This window comes from Pan troglodytes, chromosome 20 (assembly GCF_028858775.2).
Source record: "Pan troglodytes isolate AG18354 chromosome 20, NHGRI_mPanTro3-v2.0_pri, whole genome shotgun sequence".
NCBI classification, from domain to species: Eukaryota; Metazoa; Chordata; class Mammalia; order Primates; family Hominidae; genus Pan; species Pan troglodytes.
This window is the reverse complement of record NC_072418.2, coordinates 23335230-23362789: the sequence shown is the minus strand read 5'-3', so window position 1 is coordinate 23362789 and position 27560 is coordinate 23335230. Positions and strand designations below refer to the sequence as shown.

At 38.0% G+C, this 27560-nt stretch overlaps 1 protein-coding gene across 1 annotated transcript; it reads right to left on the bottom strand.

The window, feature by feature from the left end:
• Positions 1 to 33: 33 nt before the first annotated feature.
• Positions 34 to 27423, bottom strand: LOC455890 (zinc finger protein 85). The gene is given in 6 exon segments (XM_024351790.3): positions 34 to 369; positions 371 to 1919; positions 4260 to 4349; positions 15649 to 15747; positions 16543 to 16669; positions 27248 to 27423. Coding segments are annotated over 6 exon segments (1959 nt in total). The 5' UTR covers positions 27251 to 27423; the 3' UTR covers positions 34 to 278.
• Between the last annotated feature and the right edge of the window lie 137 nt (positions 27424 to 27560).

Sequence of the window (27560 nt, the reverse complement as noted above, 5' to 3'; positions counted from 1 at the left end):
CTGATGCTGAGTAAGACGTGAGCAGATATTAACGGCTTTTCCACATTCTTTATATTTGTATACTTTTTCTCAACTAAAAATTCTTTTCTGTGCAATAAGGTGTGAGCATAAAGTTTTGCCACATTGTTCGCACTTGTAGTTTGTTCCAATATGAATTATCTTACCTAAAATAAAGTGTGACAACCATTTAAAGACTTTGCCATATTCTTCACATTTTTAGAATTTCTCACCAGTATGATTACAAGTCTGAGGTGTTGTCAAAATTATTGTCACATCTTTCAGGTTAGTAGTTTCTCTCCAGTATAAATTTTCTTGTGTTTAGTAAGACTTGTAAATTGGTTAAAAGCTTTGCCATAATTTTCATATTTATAATTTTTCTCCAGTATGAATTATCTTATGTTTAGTAAGGACTGAGGACCATTTAAAAGCTTTGTCACATTCTTCACATTTGTAAGGTTTTTCTCCAGTATGAATTCTCTTATGTTTAGTAAGGTTTGAGGACTGGTTAAAGGCTTTGCCACATTCTTCACATGTGTAGGGTTTCTCTCCAGTATGAATTTTCTTATGTTTGGTAAGTTTCGAGGATTGGTTAAAAGCTTTGCCACATTCTTCACATTTGTATGGTTTCTCTCCAGTATGAATTATCTTATGGATAGTAAGGGTTGAGGGCCATTTAAAACCTTTGCCACATTCTTCACATTTGTAAGGTTTCTCTTCAGTGTGACTTTTCTTATGTCTAGTAAGATTTGAGGACTGGTTAAAAGCTTTGCCACATTTTTCACATTCGTAGGGTTTCTCTCCAGTATGAATTTTCTTATGTTCAGTAAGTTTTGAGGATTGGTTAAAAGCTTTTCCACATTCTTTACATTTGTAAGGCTTCTCTCCAGTATGAATTATCTTATGTTTAGTAAGGGTTGAAGAGTGTTTAAAAGCTTTACCACATTCTTTACATTTGTAAGGTTTCTCTCCAGTATGAATTATCTTATGTGTAGTAAGGTGTGAGAAATGATTAAAGGCTTTTCCACATTTTTCACATTTGTAGGGTTTCTCTCCAGTATGAATTACCTCATGTGTAGTAAGGTGTGCAGACTGGTTAAAGGCTTTTCCACATTTTTTACATTTGTAGGGTTTCTCTCCAGTATGAATTATCTTATGTGTAGTAAGGTTTGAGGACTGCTTAAAGGCTTTGCCACATTCTTCACATTTGTAAGGTTTCTCTCCAGTATGAATTTTTCTATGGGTAGTAAGGGTTGAAGATCGGTTAAAAGCTTTACCACATTCTTTACATTTGTAGGGTTTCTCTCCAGTATGAATTATCTTATGGGTAGTAAGAGTTGAGGATCGGTTAAAAGTTTTGCCACATTCTTCACATTTGTAGGGTTTCTCTCCAGTATGAATTTTCTTATGTTTAATAAGGTTTGAGGACTGGTTAAAGGCTTTACCACATTCTTCACATTTGTAAGGTTTCTCTCCCGTATGAATTCTCTTATGTTTAGTAAGGGTTGAGGACCAGTTAAAGGCTTTTCCACATTCTTCACATTTGTAGAAATTTACTCTAGTATGAATTCTGCTATGTTCAGTTAGGCATGAAATCATGCGAAATGATTTGCCACATTTTCTACATTTGAAAGGTTTCTTTTTAGTATGTCTTATCTCATGTCTGTTTGAATTTGAAAATTTATGAGCGACTTTTACATATTTATCACATTGAAATATTTTGCTCTGGGTAGCTGTGAGACATTGGTTAAGTCCATTATAACCTCCTTTGTGCATCTTACACTCATCCATACTTTCACAGCCTTTTCTTAAAGGTAAATTCTCATGTCTACATTTTCCATATCTTTTCAGTGTCACTTTTTGGAAAGAATCTTTTATATTCTGCTCCGGCCAAAGGTCTTGGGCAAAATGAGAACACATAACTGAAAGAAACAAAAATGACAAATTACTCCACTTGCTAGACTTAGATGAAGATAGTTTACAAATGTAACATATAACATTAAACAAACTACATTAAGTAAGATGGCACAGCAAAATACCATAGGCCCTAAATCCTTCACAGACATTTAAATGTAACAAAAACATACTGACCAAAATACATTTGTGGAAAATTTATAAATGAGTTAAGTGTGTGCAGTGACCCAGGTGAGCATAATGCAAAGAGCCACATAGGAAAAAAAAAAAGTTTGTTACATTTACAACACAGCTCTTTCGGTTGCCCAATGTAACACAGTGGCTTTAGAAGTAAATTGGCAACTCTTGGTTTCTTTTATAAAAGACAAGAAAAATAGCGGCAAAAAACATTTTTATTTCTCATTTCTAGGGACTTTTCCAGACACTGGTTTCTGTCTTGAAATAAATGGTATACATTGGAATGGCAGTTTGAGTCTGCTGAGATCAAAGGTAAATGCTACAGCAGCAAAGAGACTGCAATACTATAGGCAGGAAATAGTTGTAGCAAATGATTACTGACTATTAAGAAGAAACATGAACAAACTCCTTTAACTAAAAAAAACCTAAAACATTTCAGACAAGACACATCCTAAGAACATGTTAGAGAAACTCTGAGAATCTCTATCCAAGACAATTGGTTTCAGATATGCCAAGACAAAGCTATATTATAAAGATTGTTACAGGTGGTTTGTTTTTAATGTCTAAATTTCAATGAAAGATTACAACGTATAAAAATATTGGGGCAACATAGCCCCATCAGAAACATAAAAATTTCAGAAAGCTATCATTAGAAATAAAGATATACAAATTAGTTTGAAAAACTTGAATAATATTCAGTGAGGAAAATAGAAACACAGACAACTATTGAAAATTAGAAGAATGAGGATAACAACAAAAATATTAAAAATATCAAAAAACAGAAATTGTGGAGGTGAAAAATACAAAAAAATTTAATATAAGAAAAAATGATGTAAAAATGAAGAAGCTCAACAAATAGAATATACACAAAGATATAACAAACACATGCATGAGTGCAATTTCAAGTCACAAAGTAGAAAATCCTCAAAGATGCAAGATAAAAGTGATGTGTCATTTATAAGCATAGTCTTATGAGATCACTAGTAAATTTGTCATGAAAATTTTGCAAGCCAGAAGGGAACTATGTGATATTGTAATAGTCCTGAAATTAGTAAAAAAAAAAAAAAAAAAAAAAGTGTATTGGCACTGCATATGCCCTATATATCAAAGATGCTGAAAATAACATAATGTAAGAAAACAACATATTATTATATAAAAATGCATAACTTTCTGGGAAAGATATGCACATATCCAAAATTAGAATTCCTTAGCATTATCATAATGGTGCAGAAAACATTTTTAGTTATTCTCTAAAAGTTGAAAAATAAAAACACTAATTATTATAAACACTCATTAATGTACTTGCAACATAAAGATATAATTAGCAACATCAGTAAGAAAGTTGAGGGCAGATATAATGAGAAAGATTTTTTGTATACAACTAAAGTTCATTTTTTACCATAATTAAATATACTGTTGCATCTTTTAGAGATTTTATGTAAACCCCAAGGTACCACAAAAAAATCTGTATAGAGATATAAAAGAAAATTTTAAAAAGTGAAAGCATATTAGTACAAAAATAAAAATGACACAAAGGAAGAGAGAGAAAATTGGGAACAAAGATACAAGAATCAACTAAAACAATAAAATAACATTTGTAAGTCTTTCTGTTTCAGAAAATTAAATATATATAAAATTAACTTTTTAATTAAAAGACATACTTTCAATAAAGGGATTTATTAAAAAAAATTAAAAACCAGGATTCAACTTGCCTTTCTACAAGAGTCAGTTGCAATCTAATGATAAAGAAAGACTGAAAGTGGCAAGATGGAAGTAGACATTCCATGCAAATTTTAACCAAATGAGAGCAGAAGAGGTCTAAGTAATATTACACAACACATCTTAAGTTAAAACTGTCATATTTTATAAAATGTACTTTAAAGTCAAAACTCCAAAGAGACAAAGAAGGACATTAAACAATAATAGATTCACTCACTGAGAACCTCTGAAAAATTTCTATATACATTTGTGGGGTGTGTGTGTGTGTGCATGTGTATATCTCACATTAAGGTTCCAAATATATAAAACAAATATTGACAGAATCGATGAAACACATAGAGTGCAATATAATTTTTATAGTAGGATATTTCAATACCTACTTTCTATAATAATAAAAAAAGACAGAATATTAGAAGGGAACAGGTAACTTTAAGGCAATATAAAACAATTACTTCTAACAGAGGCATAGAGAACACTCCTCAGTAACATCAGGATATACACCTTTCTCAATAGCTCATACGACATTCTTTTTGATAGACAACCTGTTAGGACAAAAAAGAAGTCTTAACAAATTTTTTAGAACTAAAATTTTATAAATTACTCTATGATAAAAATGGAATCAGGGTATAATTAATGCTGTAAAGATGTTCATACTGCTCAATGTAATCTACAGATTTAAGGCAATGTTTTTAAAACTTCTCACTGCATTTTTGAAGAAATAGAAACAGCCACCTTAGAAGTATATGGAATCTCAAAAGACAATAAAGTACCCAACAATCTTCAAAAAAAAAACAATGTTTGAGGCATTACACTTCCTGATTTCAAACACAGTACAAAGCTACAAAATTAAAACAACCTGGTATAAGTATAAAGCTGAAAACATAGACTAATAAGAGAATGCAGTACATACGTAATGTATATGTCATATAAAGAGTCATTTACTTACCCATAATTATTGCAGCATTGTTACTGAAAGCCAATGGGTGAAAGCAATGCAAATTTCTGTCATTAAACCATCCAGCAGATTTAATTTGAAATATAAAATTACTGGAATAGGCTGGGTGCGGTGGCTCAAACCTGTAATCCCAGCACTTTGGGAGGCCACGGCGGGTGGATCACATGAGGTCAGGAGTTCGAGACCAGCGTGTCCAACATGGTGAAACCCCACCTCCACTAAAAATACAAAAATGAGCCGGGCATGGTGGCGCATGCCTATAATCTCAGCTACTTGAGAGGCTGAGGCAGGAGAATTGCTTGAACCCAGGAGGCGGAGGCTGCAGTGAGCCGAGATCGCGCCGTTGCACTCTGTACTCCAGCCTGGGCGACAGCGTGAAACTTCACCTCAAAAAAACAAAAAACAAAATACTGGAATATCCCTCAGTTTTCAAAAAGCAGGAAATATTCTGACAACTGTAAAGATAAGTTTTGATGACATTATGCCAAATAAAATGAGCCAGCCACAGAAAGACAGAGATTGTATAAGATATTTAAAGCAGTTACAACCTTAGACAAGGAAAACAGAGTGGTGTTTGGAAAGTGCTACAAAATGGGAAAAATTGGTAGTTGTTTAATGTGTATTCAGATTCAGCTTTGCAAGATAAAAACATTTTGGTGATATGTTGCAAAACAATGTCAATATAATTAAGATCACTAAATTGAATATTTACAAATATTTTATAAATTTTATGTTTTTGATAAGTAAAAATAAACAGAAATACCTAAAAAGATACAGAGTAATGATAGTTTTTATATTATCTTAAAATTCAAAAGTGTTTCTCCCACACAGAAATAATATAGATTCACAAATAAGATGATAAAAGTAGAAGAATTTTTATGACTACTCACCTACACAGGATTAAACAACCATTCACAACCAAACTACACAACAAATACACAAGTTATAGGAAAATAGAAATAATATTTATACAGGCAAGCAAACATAAACACATGAGCAATAGACATATGGCTGATTCATATTTGATTTTGCTTCACACTGTCATAAATTGCAGTTAAATATTTTCATACACAATTATAATATAAACTAAAACATCCAAACACAATTATCTAATGTGAGCTGGAATACCCTTAAATATAAAACACAAAAATATAAAAGTGCAAAACAAAATTAAAACATGAAATGTAAAACTTATTGGACACCATCAAGTAGAACAATATATTCATGAAAAAAATCATAGAATAATATAGCAAAAAAGTAATACAGAGGTTACTTGAAGATTTAAAAAAGCTGAGAACTTTCCAAATTATGATGTAATAAAAAATTCTTAACCAATACTACTTGAAAATATGTTTATAATTATATATTAATATAATATATAAGTATATAAAAATATATAATAATTATACTACTAATTATAATTACTTTATTTCAAAAACAAGATAAAAATAAAGACTTTTCAAAATAAAAGGTGAGGGTATTCATCACCCCTAGCACAGTCCTACAAAAACTGCTACATGGTTGCCAGGTAGTGGCTCATGCCTGTAAATCCTACAGTTTTAAGAGGCCAAGGCAGTCAGATTACTTGAGACTAGGAGTAGAAGATCAGCCTGAGCAACATAGTGAGACACTGCATACAAAATAAAAAAGAAAGGCTAAATGAGTCCATTATGTTAAAAAATAAAATGATGCTGAACAGCATCATAAAAACATATATAAATAAAAAACTCTCTATTAAATATATCAACACATAAAATTATTTATTATCAAAATAATGGTGCATAAAACTCTTAAATTTCCTCTGTAGAATATGAAAAACAAAATATAAATCTGTTAATGGATACACAACATAAAATAATATTTAATACCAATAACAAACTGGAAAATATAGAGTCAAATAAGCTGAAAGTAACAGAATGGAAAAACTTTTTATTACATGCAAATATAACCACAATTGAGTAAGACACTCATAATTATATTAGACATTATATGCTTTAAGTCAAGTACTAGCATGAGACAAAGACTGATATTATACAATAGTAAAATGGGTCAATTTACCAGGAATCTAAAACTATTATGCCTATTTATTTACGTGTATATGTATATACAACATTAGGGCTCCAAAATACATAAAGCAAATATTGACAAAAGTGAAACAAGAAATACATAGCAACATAATAATTGTAGACATCAAGACCCCATTTTTAATAATAAATAGAAAATTCAGAGAAAAGATCAATAAGAAAACGGAAAACTTAGACAACGTTACAGAATATATTATTTTGCACATAGAGGAATACCTGAGAGTGGATAATTTATAAATAAAAAAGGCTTGTTTGGTTCATGGTTGGGCAGACTGTACAAGAAGTGTGTGCCGGCATCTGCCTCTGGTGGAAGGTTTCAGTAAGCTTCCACAATGGTGGAAGGCCAACAGTAACTGGACACATCACATAGTAAAAGACAGAACCAAATGTGAGGTGAAGGGGCCAGGTTCTTTTAATGAGGCAGCTCTCATCTGAATTAACAGAGTGTAAACTTTTTGATTACCAAGAGGATAGTACAAAGCCATTCATGAGAAATTTGCCCCATGATCTAAACATCTCCCACCAGGTTCCACATCCAACAGTGAGGATTACATTGCAGCATGAGATTTGAAGAACACAAACATCTAAACCACATCACAGACCAACTAGGATTAACAGACATGTACAAAACTTTTCAGTCAAAAGCAAGAGAATACACAACATTCTTATTTGCACCTTGTGTATTCTGTTAGGACACATAACAAATCTTATTAAATTTAAGAATACTGGCTGGGTGAAGAGGCTCATACCTATAATCCCAACACTTTGGGAGACCAAGGTAGGAGGATCATTTGGAGCCAGAAGTTTGAGACTAGACTGGGCAACAAAGTGAGACTCTGTCTCTACAAATAATCAAAAAATTAGCCAGGCATAGTACTGCATGTCTGTAGTCCAAGCTACTCGGGAGGCTGAGGTGGAACAATCACTTGACCCCAGAAGGTTGAGGCTGCAGTGGGCCAAAATCATGCTACTGCATTCCAGACTGGGTGACAGAGTAAGATTCTGCGTCAAAATAACAATGACAACAACAACAAATAAATTTAAGCAGACAAAAATTATACACTGTGTGTTTTCTGACCAAAACTGAATGCAACTAGGAATTAAAAGCAAAACTGGAAAATCCAAAATTACGTAAAAATAAAACACATCCTTCAACATATTCTTGCTCAAGTTTCAAAAAAATTAATTTTTCAAAGATGTCAATACAAACTACAGTGGCAAACAAATTCAATATAATCTAACTAGAAATCCCAATGCCACATATTTTTACAGAAATATTGTTTAAAATTTGATTATAAACTATAGCCAAACACCCATGAAAAAGAACAGAGGCATTATACTTCCTGATTTAAAAACATAATAGGCCGGCAAGGTGGCTCACGTCTGTAATCCCAGCACTTTGGGAGGCCAAGGCAGGTGGATCATGAGGTCAGGAGTTCAAGACCAGTCTGGCCAACATACTGAAACCCCATCTCTACCAAGAATACAAAAAATTAGCCAGGTGTGGAGGTGGGTGCCTGTAATCCCAGCTACTCAGGAGGCTGAGGCAAGAGAATCACCTGAACCTGAAAGGCAGAGGTTGCAGTGAGCCGAGATTATGCCATTGCACTCCAGCCTGGGAAACAGTGAGAGACTCTGTCTCAGGAAAAAAAAAAAATTAATAATAATAATAATAATATAAAAGCTACAATAACAAAAGCAATGTGGTACTGACACAAAAACAGATAAACAGATGAAAGAACAGAGTAGAGAGCACAGAAATCTGTATATGATCAAATGATCTTGTAAAGTTGCCATGAGCACACAATAGAAAAAAAGCTAACCTCTTCAAGACATAATGTTGAAAACTGGATATCAACATGGATAAGATGAAGATGGATTATATCCTTGAACCACATATGAAAAATATTTTTAAATAAAATACCCAGATATAAAAATGAAGGGGGAAAGACATGACATTTGTCTTGGCACTATTTTCCTAGATACGACATTAAACGCATGAGCAACAAAGAAAAGAACGGTAAAATTTAACTGCATTACACTTCAAAGTTTCTGCGCATCAAAGAAAACATTCAATAGAGTGACAATGCCTCCTAGGAAATAGCTAAAAATATTTGCAAATCACATATCATAGAAGTTAACATTGAGAATGTATAAACAACTTGTAAAACTTAACAATAAAGTTGAATAATTTTATTTAGAAATGAACAAATAATTGAACTAAATTTTTCTCAAAAAGAATACACAAATGGGAAAAAGCATTTGAAAGGAAATGTGGCCAGGCACGGTGGCTCATGCCTGTAATCCCAGCACTTTGAGAGGCTGAGACGGGTGGATCACTTGAGGTCAGGAGTTCGAGACCAGCATAACCAACACGGTGAAACCCCGTCTCTACTAAAAATATAAAAATTAGCCGGGTGTGACGGCATGTGCCTGTAATCCCAGCTACTCAGGAGGCTAAGGAGAATTGCTTGAACCCCAGAGGCAGAGGCTGCAGTGAGCTCAGTTCATGCTACTGCACACCAGCCTGGAGCAAGACTCCACCTGGGGCAGGAAGGGTGGGGGGAGGGAAGAAAGGAAACACAAAATTACTAATTTGTAGAGAAATGCATAAAAATAACAATGAAAAACAAAATTAGATAAATAACAATGAAAAACAAAAACAAAAAACCCATTAGAATGGCCACTATAAAATATAAAAAAACCCACCAAATTTGTTGCTGATGCAATGAAAATAAAACTCATACTAATTGGTGGAAAACAAGGATGCAGTCATTATTTTAAAATGTTATAAATGTTCCTCAGATAATTAAAACTGGAATTATCATTAAGTACAGCAATCACATTCATGAATGTATATCCGAACTATGCAACACAGAACCTAGGAGACATATTTGAGCATCCATGTTTATTGTACCAGTATTCACATAAGCCAAAAAACTGAAGCAACCCAGATGTCCCTTGATTTATAAACACATCAAAAAATGTAACATATACATATAATGAAATATTTTTTCAGACTTAAAACAGATTATCTTGTAACAGTTTAAGATAACCTTTGAGAATATTATGTCCCTTTAAAATAAGCTAGTAATAAAATTATAGATACTATATTATTCCAGTTATATGAGATATCTTAAGTGGTCACACTCATAAAAACAGAAAGTGGAAGGGTGTTTGTCAAGAGCACCAGAGAGGGTAAAATGGGTTGCTGTTACTTAATGGGTATTGAGTTTTGGTTTTACAAGACGTAAAATTTCTAGAAGTCTTTTGCATAACAATGTGAATATACTTAACATTCCTGAAATATAAAGCTATTTTTTTTTTGGAGACAGGGTCTCACTTCGTCACCTAAACTAGAGTGCAGTGGCACAATTATGGTTGACTATAGTCTGAAATTCCCAGGCTCAAGTAATCCTCTTTCTTCAATCTTCCAAAGATCTTGGACCACAAGTGCACACCAAAATGCCAGGCCATTTTAAAGAAATTTTTTGTAGAGAAGGAGTCTCCATATGTTGCCCAGGGTGGTCTCAAACTTTTGGGTTCAAGTGATCCTCTTTGTCTTGGCCTCTCCAAATCTCTGGGATTACAGATGTGAGCCACAACCATGCCTGGCCCTAAAATGTACACTTCAATAGATTTAAGATGACAAACTTTATGTGTTTTAAAAACAATTTTCTAAAGAAAAAAACTGAAAACAATATAGAATTATAAATCCTTTCAGGAATTACCTTCATATCACAAAGTGTTTTTTTTTTTTTCACATAAAGGAAATAGATATTCATTATTAAACACATGGTAAAAATAAGAGTATCTCCATAACTACTCACTTAAACAAGATGAAACAACCATTGAAAATCAGCTAAGAGGTCAGGCACAGTGGCTCACATCTGTAATCCCAGCACTTTGGGAGGCTGAGGTGGGCGGATCACCTGAGGTCGGGAGTTCGAGACAAGCCTTACCAACATGGAGAAACCCCGTCTCTACTAAAAATACAAAATTACCTGGGTGTGGTGGTGCATGCCTGTAATCCCAGCAACTCGGGAGGCTGAGGCAAGAGAATCGCTTGAACCCAGAAGGCAGAGGTTGCGGTGAGCTGAGATTGTGCCATTGCACTCCAGACTGGGGGTCATATTTATAGATAAGCACACACACATATATAATCAGATTGTTATAGACATATGGCTGATTTGTATCTTAATTAAACCTCACATTGACCTAACGTGTACATACAGAATTGCAAGTTACCTAAAATTATAATGCATAAGTAAAAGCAAAAAACACAATAAACTGATGTTAAGAAACCTACACTACCTGGGAGTGGTGGCTCAGGGCTGTAATCTCAGCACTTTGGGAGGCCGAGGTGGGCGGGTCACTAGGTCAGGAGTCCGAGACCAGCCTGGCCAATATAGTGAAACCCCATCTCTACTAAATATACAAAAATTAGCCAGGCGTGCTGGTGTGTGCCTGTAGTCCCAGCTACTTGGAGGCTGAGGCAGAAGAATCACTTGAACCGGGAGGCAGAGGTTGCAGTGAGCTGAGATCATGCCACTGCACTCCAGCCTGGGTGACAGAGCAAGACTGTCTCAAAAAACAAAACAAAAAACAAGCCTACACTAAAACACACTAATATGGAACTGCAAGACAGTAATAAATGTTTACTCCTAAACTCTGGTTTGCAATATTGATGTACCATTAAGAAAGAATGTGTCTAGACAACAATATTTGACAGTGTACTCATGGAAAGCAGGTACTTTGAATCATCGGCAGGCACTGTATGGCAGTAAAATTTCAGAGAAAATACAGTATAAGCATAAATAGAATATTGTAATGAGAAACTTTTTATAATCATTTAAAAGAAACGAGATAAATTTTGTTTTAAATATATGCATTTTTACACAAAATGAAACTGCTGCAATCCAAATTTAGAAGCAAATAGCCTTAAACTGCTAAATAAAATACACACACACACACATATATATACACACACACACACATATATAGCAGAATATGGTTAGAGCCTCTGATATATAAAACAAATATTTGGGAATAAATTATGCTATTATTTAGATTTAGGCTGAAGAAAGTGGGTGAATATCCTATAATTCCGTTTTGCCTGCAGCAAACTTAAATTTATAAGTAACTATTTTAGTAAATATGGAGTGCCTACTAATTGTATAATTTACTTCAGGCATAACATGTAAATTCTAGCATATTGTTCTAAATGTCTGAATCTAAAATTACAGACAAGTTTGAAATGGAAAATAGAAAGAAAAATGTACATAGAGAGTAACATCAGCAAGATGGAAAAATAAAAGGTGCCCTACTTTCTTATGCCGCAACAGCAAGAAAATTTTTTCAGCCAATCCTGACAAAAATGCCCTTATGAGAGAGCCAGGCATCATGGCTCACCCCTATAATGACAGCTACATGGTACACTGAGGTTGGAGAATTGCTTCAGGCCAGGATTTCAAGAGCATCCTAGGACAAATGCGGTGGCTCATGCCTGTAATTCCAGCACTTTGGAAGGTTGAGGTGGGAAGGTTAACGTCAGAAGTTCAAGATCAGCTTATCCAACATGGTAAAACCATGTCTCTATTAAAAATACAAAAATTAGCCCTGTGTGGTGGTGTGTGCCTGTAATTTTAGCTACTTAGGAGGCTGAGGCACGATAATCACTTAAACCCAGGAGGAGATGGGAGTGAGCCAAGATCATGCCACTGCACTAAAGCCTGTGTGACAGAGTGAGACTCCGTCTCAAAAACAAAAAAACAAGACTAGTCTGGGTTCTGAAGCAAGACCCCATCTCCAAAATAAGTGCCTCTAAGAGCTTTGAGATCCAGGGAGGGACTTGTGAAACTGCTAAAGCCCAAGACTGAGGAGTATCCGTTTCGGAAGGCAGGCCCTCATTCAGGTGGCAATCTACAGAAACTCTGTTCTTGACTATAGACCAAAGAAATGGCCCACCCAGCTTGGTCATCCCAAACTCCTCCCAGCCACAGTATGAAAGAGGCCCTGCCCTTCCAGAGTCCTGGAGGAAGACATCAATTTATAGACATGCAGACAGGCCTGCAGACCTTGGCCTTTACTGTGGTCCCCAAAGCAGTTTAATGACTCAGTTCCAGCTCCCTAAGCCACAGTTTATGGCCAGTTCTGCCTACACAGAAACCCACACAGTGTCCCAGAGAAATGCTCTCTGGTATTCAGTGAAAGCCATACTCATCCACATCCTGATATAAGCCCTGCCATTAGCAGACTCGACTGCAGAAAACTGCCCTAGTGTCTGCCTTATATATAGAAGTCCTGAAGGATATTCAGTTTGTCCAAAAATAAAATGGGAGTTACAGCTACCCAAGCCTCTTACAACAAACCAACTAAAGGCGGACCCTAGTGCAGACCCAGCAGCCTTCTGATCAAGCTACAATTCCTCTGCACTATAAACGCAGAGGGCATCCCGTCACCCTGGGGGCCCAACAGAAGATCTTTACCTTCTGAAACTGGTTTATAAAAACTTGAAGAGGGCTGGGCGCTGAGGCTCATGCCTATAATCCAAGCACTTTGGGAGGCTGAGGTGGGTGGATCACGAGGTCAGGGGTTTGAGACTCGCCTGGCCAATATGGTGAAACTTCGTCTCTACTAAAATACAAAAAATTGGCCAGACGTTGTGGTGCACGACTTTAGTCACAGCTACTTGGGAGGCTGAGGCAGGGGAATACTTGAACGCAGGAGGCGGAGGTTGCAGTGAGCCAAGATCGTGCCACTGCACTCCAGCCTGATGACAGAGTGAGACTCCGTCTCAAAAACAAAAAACAAAAACCCAAAAAACAAAACAAACAAAAAAACCCCAAAAACTTGAAGAGCTGTTTGCTCATTCAAATTCATATACACCAATGCAAAACTATATTGTGCTCATTGTAAAATGTGAAATAGAGGTTCCTTTTCAAAGGGACTTTCCTCCTTGTGTAATTAGGAATAAATAGTAACTTCTCTTAGAAGCAAAATGTATTCAAACACCTGTGCTGACATTCTTAGATATCTGCTAGCCGTGATAAAGAAATCAATGTACTTTGTGTTCTTAGCTCCCACATTTTAGCCTAAATATTTGCCCTGGCATGCTTATACTGGTCCAAGCAAGCATTAGGTCATAGCCTGTTCCTATTCCTTATCTGGAGGTGTTTTTACCTTTCTCAGCATCCACAAGTTGCTCCCTCCTTCCTTTGTTCTCCTCTGCCTTTGCCTCTTTTAGAAAGTTCTAAGTTGCTAGCCAACTGGGACAAATACAGAATGTGAGGTCCTGTTGTAGCCAATGGAAACCGGACACAGCAGTAGGGTGGACCCATCAGGTTATAAATGACCCTGCCTCCTTTGTTTAGTGTATTCTCTTGGCAAAACTGCTGGCGAGTGTACTCTTTCTGCAGAAAGTAAACTAGCCTTGCTGAGAGATCCTTTGTCTCTCAAAGGATTTTTGTGACACCAAGCACCCATTCCCAATACCATTGTCAATGTTTCTATTTTAATATAGCACTGGAAGTATGTGGCAGAAGAATTAGTAAAAAAATTGTTTTAAAGCCATTGAAATTGAAGACAAATAAGTAAAAGTTGCTGGTTGTAGATCATATAATCTTATATATAGAAAACCATGAATAGTACATTAAAACCTGTCTAAACTAATAAATACACTCAGTAAATTAGCAAAATATAAAATTAACATACAAGTATAAATTAGGGTTCCATATACATAAAACAAACTATCTGATAAAGAAAACAATCTTATTTATAATAGCATCAAAATAATAAATTTCTGAGAACAAATTTAACAAAAGAGGTAAAACATTTTTACACTGGAAGATATAAGATATCATAGAAAGAAACTAGAGAAGACACAAATAAATTTTAAAATATTTTATGTCTATGCATTGAAAGGATAAATATTGTTAAAGTGTCATATTATACAAAGTAACCTATAGATTCAACAAACTCCCTATCAAAATTCTAGTGGTGGCCAGGCATGGTGGCTCACGTCTGTAATCCTAGCACTTTGGGAGGCCAAGGCACATGGATCACCTGAGGTTGGGAGTTTGAGACCAGCCTGACCAACATTGAGAAACCCTGAGGCAGAGGTTGCGGTGAGCTGAGATCACACCATTGCACTCCAGCCTGGGTAACAAGAGCGAAAAAAAAAAAAAAAATTCTAGTGGCATCTTTTACAGTAATGATTTCAATACAATTCTAAAACATACATGAAACTATAATAAACTTTGAATAGCCAAAGCAATCTTGAGGTAAAAGAACAAAGCATAGGGGCATCATACTTTATAATTTCAAACTATATTTCAAGAATGTAGTAATACAAACAGGATGGAATGTGCAGAAAAACGAACAAAAAAACCCCCAATGGAACAGAAACCACTACTCACATATTTCAAACATGATGCAAAAATACAATTAAAAATATTGCTTAACATAGACTTTTTCAAAATTATGCAGATATTTGTGTGTCCCCCTAAACAAGGAAAAAGCAGCCAGACTGCGCAGTCTCTTACATGCCACGAAGAGGACTTTGGCTCTAACTGCAAACTTGAAGATCACAGAAGGAAAAGTAGAATCCTCAGAAAATTTAAAAGTATAAGACAGAAGATGCCCCCATGTGAGAGCGAAAAAGAAAGAAAGAAACCTCAGGCTTCTGAGAAACTATTTTCTTTGGAACACAGCTTCCTAAATCACATTTTAAGGACTGGCTTTCTCTTTGGCCTTTGGACCTCTCATGTGTCATCTGTTGTATTCATTTACACTTTCACCTACCTGTGGGTTTGGCCACCATGATCTCATGTCTCTTCATACTCCAGGCCTCTTTCCCTTGCTCCAGACAAGTGATCAGGTCTGGCTTAGAAACAGCAATACCTGTTTTATTAAAAATAAATAATATAAATCTTGCTCATATTCTCTAATGACCAATCTAGTAATGTGCTTAGCTAGTAAATTAATCCCAAAATACTAATTTATAACAGACATTTTCAAATATTTAAAAAATATTTTTGATTTGTAGGTTCTTTTTTTTTTTTTTTTTTTGGAGATGGAGTCTCACTCTCATTCTGTCACCCAGGCTGGAGTGCAATGGCGTGATCTCAGCTCACTGCAAGCTCCGCCTCCTGAGTTCATGCCATTCTCCTACCTCAGCCTCCTTAGTAGCTGGGACTACAGGTGCCCGCCACCACACCCAGCTAATTTTTTGTATTTTTAGTAGAGACGGGGTTTCACCGTGTTAGCCAGGATGGTCTCGATCTCCTGACCTCGTGATCCGTCCGCCTCAGCCTCCCAAAGTGCTGGGATTACAGGCATGAGCCACCAAGCCTGGCCCAGTTTCTTAATTTTACTATCCAGTACTATTGAATCAAAAATTGGTGTTGGCAATTACATTTTAAGGTGTGGGCAAAAATATTTTATGCCATTAAATTTGTGGAATTTACTAATCTACAGTGAAGGATACAGATCAGCTCAGAAATTTGGAAAGTTAAGGTCAAAATGAAACATCTTGCAGAAATTCTTTTCTACATGTATGAATCCCCAAGATTTTCTTGAAAACAGGGATCTGAAACTAATTTATGCAAAGCACACTTTACCAGAAAAGCATTCCACAAATAAAAGAAATAAAACCTTTAGGGCATATTAGAAATTGTGTATTGAAGTTATCCTCACCCAGGAAGACCAGGTTTCTGTAGTTCTCTAACATCACATTTCTATATAAATTCCGCTGTGCAGTGTCCAGGCATTGCCACTCCTCCAGAGAGAATTCTATGGCCACATCCCTAAATGTCAATGGTCCCTGAAAGATACACACACATACACATACACACACACACACACACACACACATAATTACCAACTGGTTATGAAAAGCATTTTTAATTTTACTCAAGGTGAAATGAGAGAGTACAGGTAACTGTTTCTGACTTACAGGAGTGACTAAAATTATAAAATAAAATAATTTTTTTAACACAGAAATATTCTCTAATATATTTTTTAACTCTAAGAAAAGAGAGTGGCATAAGATCCACAATACCAGTGTATACATGATACTTTTCTGGATGATATAGTATAAAATTAAGGGCATAAAAATGTGTATTTTTGGATGCCATATACACATTCTACAGAATGAGTTGTGTATATTTTTCAGATGGAAAAGACAGGTTGAGTTAGAAGGTACTTTTTAAATTTTAATGTGTACAATAAACTGGAGAACTTGTTAATGCAGATTATTTTTTCAGATGATCTGGAATAAAGTCTGATTGTCTGAATTTCTAACAAGCTCACCAGTAAGGTTAATGTTTTTGGCCAAGAAGAATATTTTGTCAAACATCCAGTAAGGGGAAGAACCTGTGTTTTTCCTAATTTTTCTGGCCTGTAAACAAAGATAAGAGCTTTGACTTTCCAAAGACAGATGTATGCAAAAAAAAACTAAGAAAAAAGGGCAGCTGCTGGATTAACTGTGATGGTTTATGCACATTAGCTGCATTAAGATAATAATGAAGAAAAAATAATTATCTCTATAGTGACAAAATCTGTCAGAGAGCTCTTTAACCAAGTGAAATCATTAACATGAACTGCACTAGGACAAATTTTTTTTTTTTTTTTTTTTGAGACGGAGTCTCGCTCTGCTGCCCAGGCTGGAGTGCAGTGGTGCAATCTCAGCTCACTGCAAGCTCCGCCTCCTGGGTTCACGGCATTCTCCTGCCTCAGCCTCCCAAGTAGGGGGCCACAGGTGCCCACCACCATGCCCGGCTAATTTTTTTTTTTTTTTTGTATTTTTAGTAGAGACGGGGTTTCACCATTCCCAGGATGGTCTAGATCTCCTGACCTTGTGATCTGCCTGCCTTAGCCTCCCAAAGTGCTGGGATTACAGGCTGAGCCACCGCGCCCATCCTAGGACATATTTTTATGATGTGTTGATGCACATGAAATGACACAGCATCACGGCTGTGATACTGCTCCTCCAAAACTATAGTCTGAATTTTAACATTAAAAAATCAGTTTTATGCAAAGTTCAGGATACAGATATCTTCCCTGTCTATAATTTGTAATAGTAATTTTAAGTCATCTTTCTTTAGCACCCTAGAGAGCAGGTATCTCCTGATAATTTTTTTTTAGGACTTTCTGGGTAATAAATGTCATCTTGTTTAACTAAGCATTTCCTAGATCCTGTTTTGCACAGAGGTAATGGAGAATACAGATGGAACCTCAACATTACATGTTTTCCATCTTTACAAATGACTCCAGCTTTCCCCCAATAGAAATCTTGAGTATCCACACCTTTTCATGTTCAAGAGCCACAAAGGGAACATTTTTAATAGTGCAGATTATAAATTTGTGGTAGGAATTCTGCATGGCATATAAGAAGCCACAATGTAAAGAATGTAGAAAGGGCTCTGGTATATAGAAAAAAAATACTTTTCAGACACCCTTGACTATCATAAGAATTTTTACAAGTAGTTAAACTCTTCAGGGAGGAGTAATACAATAGAGAAGTAATGATTTGCATGGCATTCTAGGAGGCAAAGTGGACACAGCTCTTGATCTGAGACATGTTTTGCTTTAAAAAAAGAAGCAATTTTTTTCCTCTTTCTCCTCCTTTTCTGGGAATCCTTTCCAGATGAGATTCTTTGAACAAATTACAGCTGCATGTTGAGAATATGTCTTTAAAGATGTCAACATCACCTGCTCATCTGCTACCACCAGACCCACAGGCAGAAGGATCAAGACCTGCAGAAAAAGCTCACTCATTTATGTCCTTTATAATGGAAGAGATTCAGGAACAATGAGCTGCTCCATGGGTATCAAAATACGTTTCACTTTTCCTGTTCTCAGGTGCCCTCCCCTGTCACAGACACCAGCAATTTCTGCTACAATAATGAAAATATGGGCCATGGCCGGGCTTGGTGGCTCACGCCTATAATCCCAGTACTTTGGGAGGCCGAGGCAGGCAGATCATGAGGTCAGAAGATTGAGACCATCCTGGCTAACACGATGAAACAGCATCTCTACTAAAAATAGAAAAAATTAGCCAGGCGTGGTGGCATGTGCCTGTAGTCCCAACTACTCGGGAGGCTGAAGCAAGAGAATCGCTTGAACCCAGCAGGCAGAGGTTGCAGTGAACCGAGATTGCACCACTGCACTCCAGTGAAACTGCAGAAAGAAAAAGAAAAAGAAAATATGGCCACATTGCTCTGTCCCTACCAAACCCAAACAGAAACAGTCCTGCGGCCACCCTTTAGTGCAAAGGTGGAACTTAACTCATGAATGTATCTGGAACACCTCATACTTGATTCTGGCCTCAACTTAAGAGTCACATGAGGCACTTCATTACTACAACATGACTGCTTCCCCCTAGAACAATAAACAGAATCTGTGGAAAGGGCACAAGTAAAGAGATTTCTGCAAATTGGCCATGGAATCCTACTGAGAAGCCTGGGCTGATAACCACTTAGCTAAGCATTGCCTCTCAAGTTTTAATGAGCTTATAAATCACTTGGTAATTTTGGCTCCATTCTATGTAATATGATTCTGCAGGTTTGAAAAGAGTCCATGAATAGGTAACAACCCTGTCAGTGCTGATGTTGCTTCCCTTGGGCTCATTATTGGCATTAGAGAAAGCAGGCACAGCACAGGTTCCCTTACACTCAGCACTCTTGTCACAACCAAATACTTCTGGTACAAATAAAGACAACCCATCTCTGCCAGGCGCAGTGGCTCATGCATGTAATTTCAGCACTTTGGGAGGCCGAGGCGGGTGGATCACCAGAGGTCGGGAGTTTGAGACCAGCCTGACCAACATGGAGAAACGCAGTCTCTACTAAAAATACAAAAAAATTAGCTGGGTGTGGTGGTGCATGTCTGTAATCCCAGCTACTAGGGAGGCTGAGGCAGGAGAATCATTTGAACCTGGGAGGCAGAGGTTGTGGTGGGCCAAGATCATGCCATTGCACTCCAGTCTGGGCAGCAAGAGCGAAACTCTGTCTCTAAATAAATAAATAAAATCCATCTCCATCCTAAAGTATCATATTCTTTGCTGGCTCATTAAAGTTTACAGAGGAAACAGAAGGCAGCAATGTCTGAATAAGCCTGCATTTGGCAACAACATGTACACATGTACTAATGCAAGATATATTAAGCAGGAACTATGTTCTCAAAAGGATGTTAAAAAGCACTGTGTTGGCCATAACACATTATGTGATTTCATCATCATAACACCCTGAAAGATGTTATTAAGTGTTTAATAATTCTTAGGATTTAAATAAAGAGCCCTGCCTTTCCATTTCTTCTTGTTTCTCTGTCATTGATTTTTTTTAATTGCATAGAAGAAAAGCTAAATATAGACAGATGAGAGGAATACAGAAAGGAAAGTTTAATGTATTTTAGAGAAGTTTTTACTGTGTTTGTATTTAATTTTATGTGACTTGCAGAGCAACTACTGGATTTGCAAAAATAGAAAACAAGTTGTTAAATAGAATGTTTCTGCAAGCACTCACTTTAATACAAAATTTAAAAATTAAGACCCTAAAATACATACTTTATTTTTACCATTTATCTGTTTTGGGGTTTAAGGAAATTGTGAGCATGAACTCTAGAAAGGCAGAAGGATTCACTAGACAAAAACTCTGATTTCTTTTCTTTTTTTTTTTTTTTTTGAGATGGAGTCTCGCTCTGTCACCCAGGCTGGAGTGCAATGGCATGATCTCAGCTCACTGTAACCTCTGCCTCCTGGGCTCAAGAGATTCTCCTGCCTCAGCCTCCCAAGTAACTGGGATTACGGGTGCATGCCAGCATACCAGGGTAATTTTTGTATTTTTTAAGTAGGGATGGGGTTTCACCATGTTGGTCAGGCTGGTCTCGAACTCCTGACCTTATGATCTGCCTGCTTTGGCCTCCCAAAGTGCTGGGATTATAGGCGTAAGCCACCACGCCTGGCCCAAAACTTTGATTTCTTCTAACAAATTGTGTGAGGCAAGACTCCAGGGTGGGGCCAGACCTAAACAAGGCCTCCAAATAGGTTAAATCTAAACAGAACTGGGGCAGGGAGAGGACCCTATGTAGAACTCTGTTCTCTATGCCACTAGGGTATTTCCAGTTCTGTTTTTCCTAAGCTTACCTAAGAGAAACTTAAATCCCAGAGTTTGTGTAATCTTAATCTTTTTAAGCCAAGCCACTGCCCCCTCAATTTTATAACATATACTAAGAAATTTAAAGAAATATTTTAAGGTTTTCTAGGGTAATTTTATTATAAGATACATATGTATTCTTAGCAAGGTTAAAGAAATAGAAATAGGCTGGGTGCAGTGGCTCATGCCTGTAATCCCAGCACTTTTGGAGGCTGAGGTGGGATCACAAGGTCAGGAGTTTGAGACCAGCCTGGCCAAGATGGTGAAGCCCTGTCTCTACTAAAAATATAAAAATTAGCCAGGTGTGGTGGTGTGCACCTGTAGTCTCAGCTACTTGGGAGGCTGAGGCAGAAGAATTGCTTGAACCTGGGAGGCAGAGGTTGCAGTGAGCTGAGATCATGCCATTGCACTCCAGCCTGGGTGACAGAGCAAGACTGTGTCTCAAACAAAAAAAAAAAAAAAAAGAAGAGATCAGTTTTTGTCTGGTGAATCCTGTCACTGTACTCCAGCCTGGGTGACAGAGCAAGACTCTATCTCAAAAAAAAAAAAAAAAGTAAGAGCTAAATAAGAACACGTACACAAAGAAACAACAGACACTGAGGCCTAGTAAGGGTGGAGGGTGAGATGACAAAGAGAATTTGAATAAATATTTGTTTGGTGCTATGCTTAGTACCTCTGTGAAAAAATAATCTACACCAAACCCCCGTGACACAATTTTACCTATATAAGAAACCTGCACATGTACCCCTGAACCAAATCAAAAGTTAAAAGAAAAAAATTTCATGGGTGGGGTAAAGTGCAATGTAGGTGGAAGGACTGTAGGTTTTTGCTACAGACAGCCGTCCCGGTGGGGCTGTACTCTGATTTATTTGTGCCTGTGCAGGCAGATGAGATTATGAACAGGTGGTCCAGAACCATAGGTTGGTGGAGAAAACAGTTTGCTGCTGCAGATTCAGTGTCTGGGGGTTGGGATATGCCAGGAGACTTGTAGACACTCTTGTGGGATTTTGGCAAGAAATACTAGGATCCACAATGCTGTGGTGAAATTCCTGAGGATGATGACTAGTCTTGAGAGGGATGTGGACACGTCAATGTCTAGCGTGTGTGAGTGGGTGGGACTCCTGTGGTGGCAGCTGCAAGAAAAGGGGGTCTGTCATCAGAGGTCCTTTCCTCTAAGTTTTCAGTCCACAGTCACCCTGGGAGGAGACCTGGAATCACAAGACAATGGGCAGTGTGACAGCCTGTGTACAGGAGAGCAGAGCCTCCCCTTCCCAGACACCCAGAGTTCCATTCGAGGCCAGGCCTCTGTGATATCTTTTTTCTGGTATCAAATCTGTAGAGTTTGCTGAACACTAAGCAATTCTCCAGCACCTACTCATTATCTGAAATTTGAATTCTGACACCACCCAGAGTCAGCACAGACCCTGATTCAGGGTTCAGTCCCACAACACTGCCCTCATTACAGATGCCAGTCACAAACCCCATAGGCCCACCTATGCTTCTGAGCTACTGTTTAAAATTTGGGGATTCCCATAACCTCCCTCTAGTTCAATAATTTGATAGAGCTACTCACAGAACCCAGCAAACTCTGTAGTTTATTATAAAAGATACAACCCAGAAGAAGTCAAATGAAAGAAATGTATAGGACAAAAAAAGAGGTGGGGAAAAATGAAACACATACATAATCCTGGAAAATAGCTGTGATTAATAAAAATCATCCTTTGTGTGCTCCAGCAACAGTTTATGAAAAGAAACACTTTTTTTTCCCCTCAGATGGAGTCTTGCTCTGTCGCCAGGGTGGAGTGTAGTGGCATGATCTCGGCTCACTGCAACCTCCGCCTGCCAGTTCAAGCGATTCTTCTGCCTCAGCCTCCCAAGTAGCTGGGACTACAGGCACACACCACCACGCCCAGCTAATTTTTGTATTTTTAGTAGAGACAGGGTTTCACCATCTTGGCCAGGCTGGTCTTGAACTCCTGACCTCGTGATCCTCACGCCTCAGCCTCCCAGTGTTGGGATTACAGGTGTGAGCCACCATGCCCGGCCAAAAACACCCTTCTTATTATGACTTAGAAGACACTCCCTTTTCTTACCTATCACATAGCCAGATACATACTCTACACATTTTCTTCCTTTTCTCATTAAAAAATGAGCTGAATTTGTCTTCACTGGTCTAAATAAAATACTTTTTTTTTTTTGAGACAGTTTTGATCTTGTTGCCCAGGCTAGAGTGCAATGGCGTGATAACAGCTCACCACAACCTCCACCTCCTGGATTCAAGGGATTCTCCTGCCTCCGCCTCCTGAGTAGCTGGGATTACAGGCATGCACCACCATGCCTGGCTAATTTTGTATTTTTAGTAGAGATGGGGTTTCTCTGTGTTGGTCAGGCTGGTCTCAAACTCCTGACCTCAGGTGAAATGCCCATCTCAGCCTCCCAAAGTGCTGGGATTACAGGCGTGAGCCACCATGCACAGAAATAAAATACTTCTTAATCAAACTTAAGTTTCTTTTTTTTCCCACAGGCTCCTGAACTTTGAGCTACCCTGAGTGTGAGTCAACATACAACCCCATTTTATGTCCCTCCTATGAACATGCTGACTTCAGGGTAAAACATTATCTGATCTAAAATCTGATTTTTTTCACACTCCATTTGCCACTCCCCTCCCACCTTTTTTCTAATCTTTTATGCTCCTCCCTAGGAAACAAAGCCTTTGTCTGCCTAAACTTTGCAAGCCATAAAGATGATATAGTTGGTACTTCCTCCTGTTGCAATATTCCTTTGGAATTCAATTTTTTTTTTACACAAATCTAACTTTGTTTTATTTTACAAAGTCTAGACAGTGCCTCAAAACAATAAAAAACTTTATCATCAGTGAGACCCTCCCAGTTTCCTTTCATCTTAACCTTAACTGCATCTGCCTGTGGGGCCCCAGCTTTCCAGGGCTTTGGAGCTTCTCTCAGGATGGAAAGACTTCTTCCATGGCTGGGGTGAGCAGGCTGGGACATCTGTAGGGGAGGCTCCCCAGAAAGAACTAACTGGGCCTTTAATAATCTTTTTTTTTTTTGTAGGCTCAATATTAGCCTTAGGTTGGAGTCACTGGGTTCAAGCTTTAATTTCCACGTCAGATTTATTCCCTTGGTTTTTGAAACTGAAAACTCCAATGAAATCACTCAAACACAGTGTTCATATAAAAAAAGAAAATTTTTGGTGCTTACATTTTATACCTCAATTAGAAAAGCAAAAGCATTTATTCCTTTCAGACAATAAATGTATTATTTTATTATTTCTATAAAAAATCATGTAGTAAACAATTAGTCATGGGAATACTTCTAGGAGGTACCAAGTTTCATCTCATAAAATTTAGCATGAAACTTAAAAATCAAGATAACAGGATATGGGACAGAAATATTCAGTGTCACAACTTTACCCTGCAAAAAGAGAAATTTGTGTTTTCATGAATCTATGTAACTCACCAATTATATACCACATTTTCTTGTGGAAATCTATTTATTTTCTACAGCCAAAATGGAAGAGAGATTTTTCCTAATTTTTTCCTTGATAACATTCTAAAAGCTAAGCCTTGGAATTCTGTTTAAAATCACCCAGCCATAAGCACACCTGAGAAAATTTTTAAACTCACCCTGACAAAGGAAAAAGTAAATAAGAATTCTTAACAAATGGAATATATGATTAGATTTTAATTTTTTTCTAAAACCCACTTCTTTTACACCCTGTGCAAATATTTTTGTGCCTTTTAAACTTTACTAATCAAATGCAATTTACAATTAAAAGAAGCTGAAGTCAAAATAAGTGAACAAATCTTTTCAAGGTGACAAACCCACAGAGGGACAGTACTGATTAGAAAAGAGATGTGTCTGACCTATGTGTCAAGTCAGGCCATTCAATCACTTGAAAGATTCTCCCACCCGCTCCTGCTCACTAAAGTTCTCAATGACCAACCTCTCAAGAGACACTACACTATGCCCCAGTGACTGCCCCAAGTGCATTTTACTTTGCAAGTTCTTGCACCATCTCACTGGGGTGACCTTTTTTTTGTCTTTTGGGATACTATTTTTTCTTTCACAAATCTTAGAGAATCCAGGGGGTAAAAATTATTTCTGCATTTTTCTCTCAATGTGTCTCCAAGAAATAGAAGCTGGGTTGGGTGAAGTCAATCTTTTTTTTTTTTTTTTTGGATACAGTCTCGCTCTTTCACCCAGGCTAGAGTGCAGTGGCATGACCTTGGCTCACTGCAACCTCCGCCTCCCGGGTTCAAGCAATTCTTCTGCCTCAGCCTCCCTAGTGGCTGGGATTACAGGTGTGTGCCACCATGCCTGGCTAATTTTTGTATTTTTAGTAGAGATGGGGTTTCACCATATTGGCCATGCTGGTCTCAAATTCCTGACCTCCTGATCCGCCCGCCTCGGCCTCAAAAAGTGCTGGGATTACAGGTGTGAGCCACCGCGCCCAGCTGGGTGAAGTCAATTTTAATGTCTCAAGGAGTTAGCTTTTCAAAGGAAGAGTACACCAGGAGACTGCACTCAGACCCTGGGTATCTACCTGCTCCCTTGATAGGATACACTTCATACCTCAGGTTGTCCTATGAGAGAAAATGACCCAGGAGCTGATATTCACTAGACACTCTAGCCAACATAGCCACAATGGTGGGCATCCTGGTTTATCCCCATACAGTACTGAAAACCCAGGACCAGGAAAAAACTGAAGAGTGGCTGATGACCCATCACCCCATAAAGTCTCCAAACGGAAACCTTGACCCACCAATATTCTGATAAGAACTCTGTGCCTAGGGAAGATAAAAGGAAAAGAGACACAGAGATTTTTTTACAATATGGTGTCAGGGATTATTATTCACTTTCTTCTCATGGGAAATATTTACAAACAGAAGACAATTTTTTAAATAGTGCCATCCAATGTTTTGTCGAAGAATTATTAATTGAAATATAAAATGTACAATAAAGGACAAATAATTGATAATGTGTATCAGAGAGGGGAAGGTGGCATTTGGGAATGTCAATGACACTGGAAATTTAGTATTTTACTGTAAATCAGAGTTAATCTGGAAGAACAGGGAGTAAGAAGTAGACTTGAGACCCTGCTTGGGACATATGTGAAAAATGCAGGGGAAAAGAAGTCCCCTGTGGACTGTGAAAATAATTCAGTGGGCAATTAGACTGAGGTGGCTCTAGTCCCTGGGGTCCTCCTTTTTAAAAAAATCTAACTAAAATTTCATTTTTTAGTAAATTACCACATCGGGGAAAACAAAATTCAGGCTTAACCAACTATAAACTGCCAATTAAATTCTGGTCACATAACCAGAAAATTGCCAACACGATCGTACAAATTAAGAGACTATATAACTGTACCTAACCAATTACTAATTTGATTTTTTTATCATGCACCTTATAAGTCTTTTATTCAAGCTCCTCCCATGGACCACAAACTACAAACCATAGCTGAGTGCTCTACAATACTTGAACCACTTTTTAAGTTCTTTAATATTTTTGCGGTGACTCCTATACATTTTTTTTTTTTTTTTTGAGACGGAGTTTCACTCTCATTGCCCAGGCTGGAGTGCAGTGGCGCGATCTAGGCTCACTGCAACCTCCGCCTCCCGGGTTCAAGCGATTCTCCTGCCTCAAACTACTGAGTAGCTGGGATTGCAGGCGCGCGCCACGACGCCCGGCTAATTTTTGTATTTTTAAAAATTGAGACGGGGTTTCACCATGTTGGCCAGGATGGTCTTGAACTCCTGACCTCAGATGATCCGCCCGCCTCGGCTTCCCAAAGTGCTGAAATTACAGGCGTGAGCCACCACGCCCGTCCCCCCATACATTTTTAACAGAAAAAAAGAGGAACCGGGAACCCCACAGCCCAAAGCTCTTTCCTTTCATGAACCCGCACCCCGAGTCAGGATTCTCCCCTGACAACCCTCCCGTGGTCCCTGCTCAATCTGGGAGAGACGCGGTGCTGCGAATGCAGAGCTGCCCAGAGAGGGCTCCAGTCCAGGGCACAGTCACTGCGCAGGGAAGAAACAGGACGCCCGGGCCGGCTGTCAGCGCAGCCGCCATCTTATGGCTGGAGGAACTGGGGCCGAGCTGGGCAAAAAGAACTGGAGCGCAGATGGTGGAGCTGACTACAGGGAGGCCTGAGTCCCGCCACAGCCGCTTCCCACCGGTTTCAACCAACCCCTTTCCCCCTCGGGATGGCGGACCCGGCACTCTCACCATTTCTAGGCTTCCCGGGGGTCCCGGCGTCTTAGCTGTGGATCTCCCAATACCTGCAGGCCACAGGGCCACAGAGGCTGGGCGTCCACGAGCAGAAAACACAGGGCAGGGAAAACAAGACCTAGCGCTCAGGCTGCAGCGAGAGACAAAGGCCCCGCCACATCCTGGAAGCCGCCCTATCCGCTCCAGCTGCGTTCCTGATTGGACGGTTCCCAGCCCAGCGTCTCTGATTGGATGATATTTAAGGCACCTTCTTTTCAGGCCCTGAGTGACAGAAGATGTGATCAGATGCTGGGCTGAAAGAAGAGCGAGT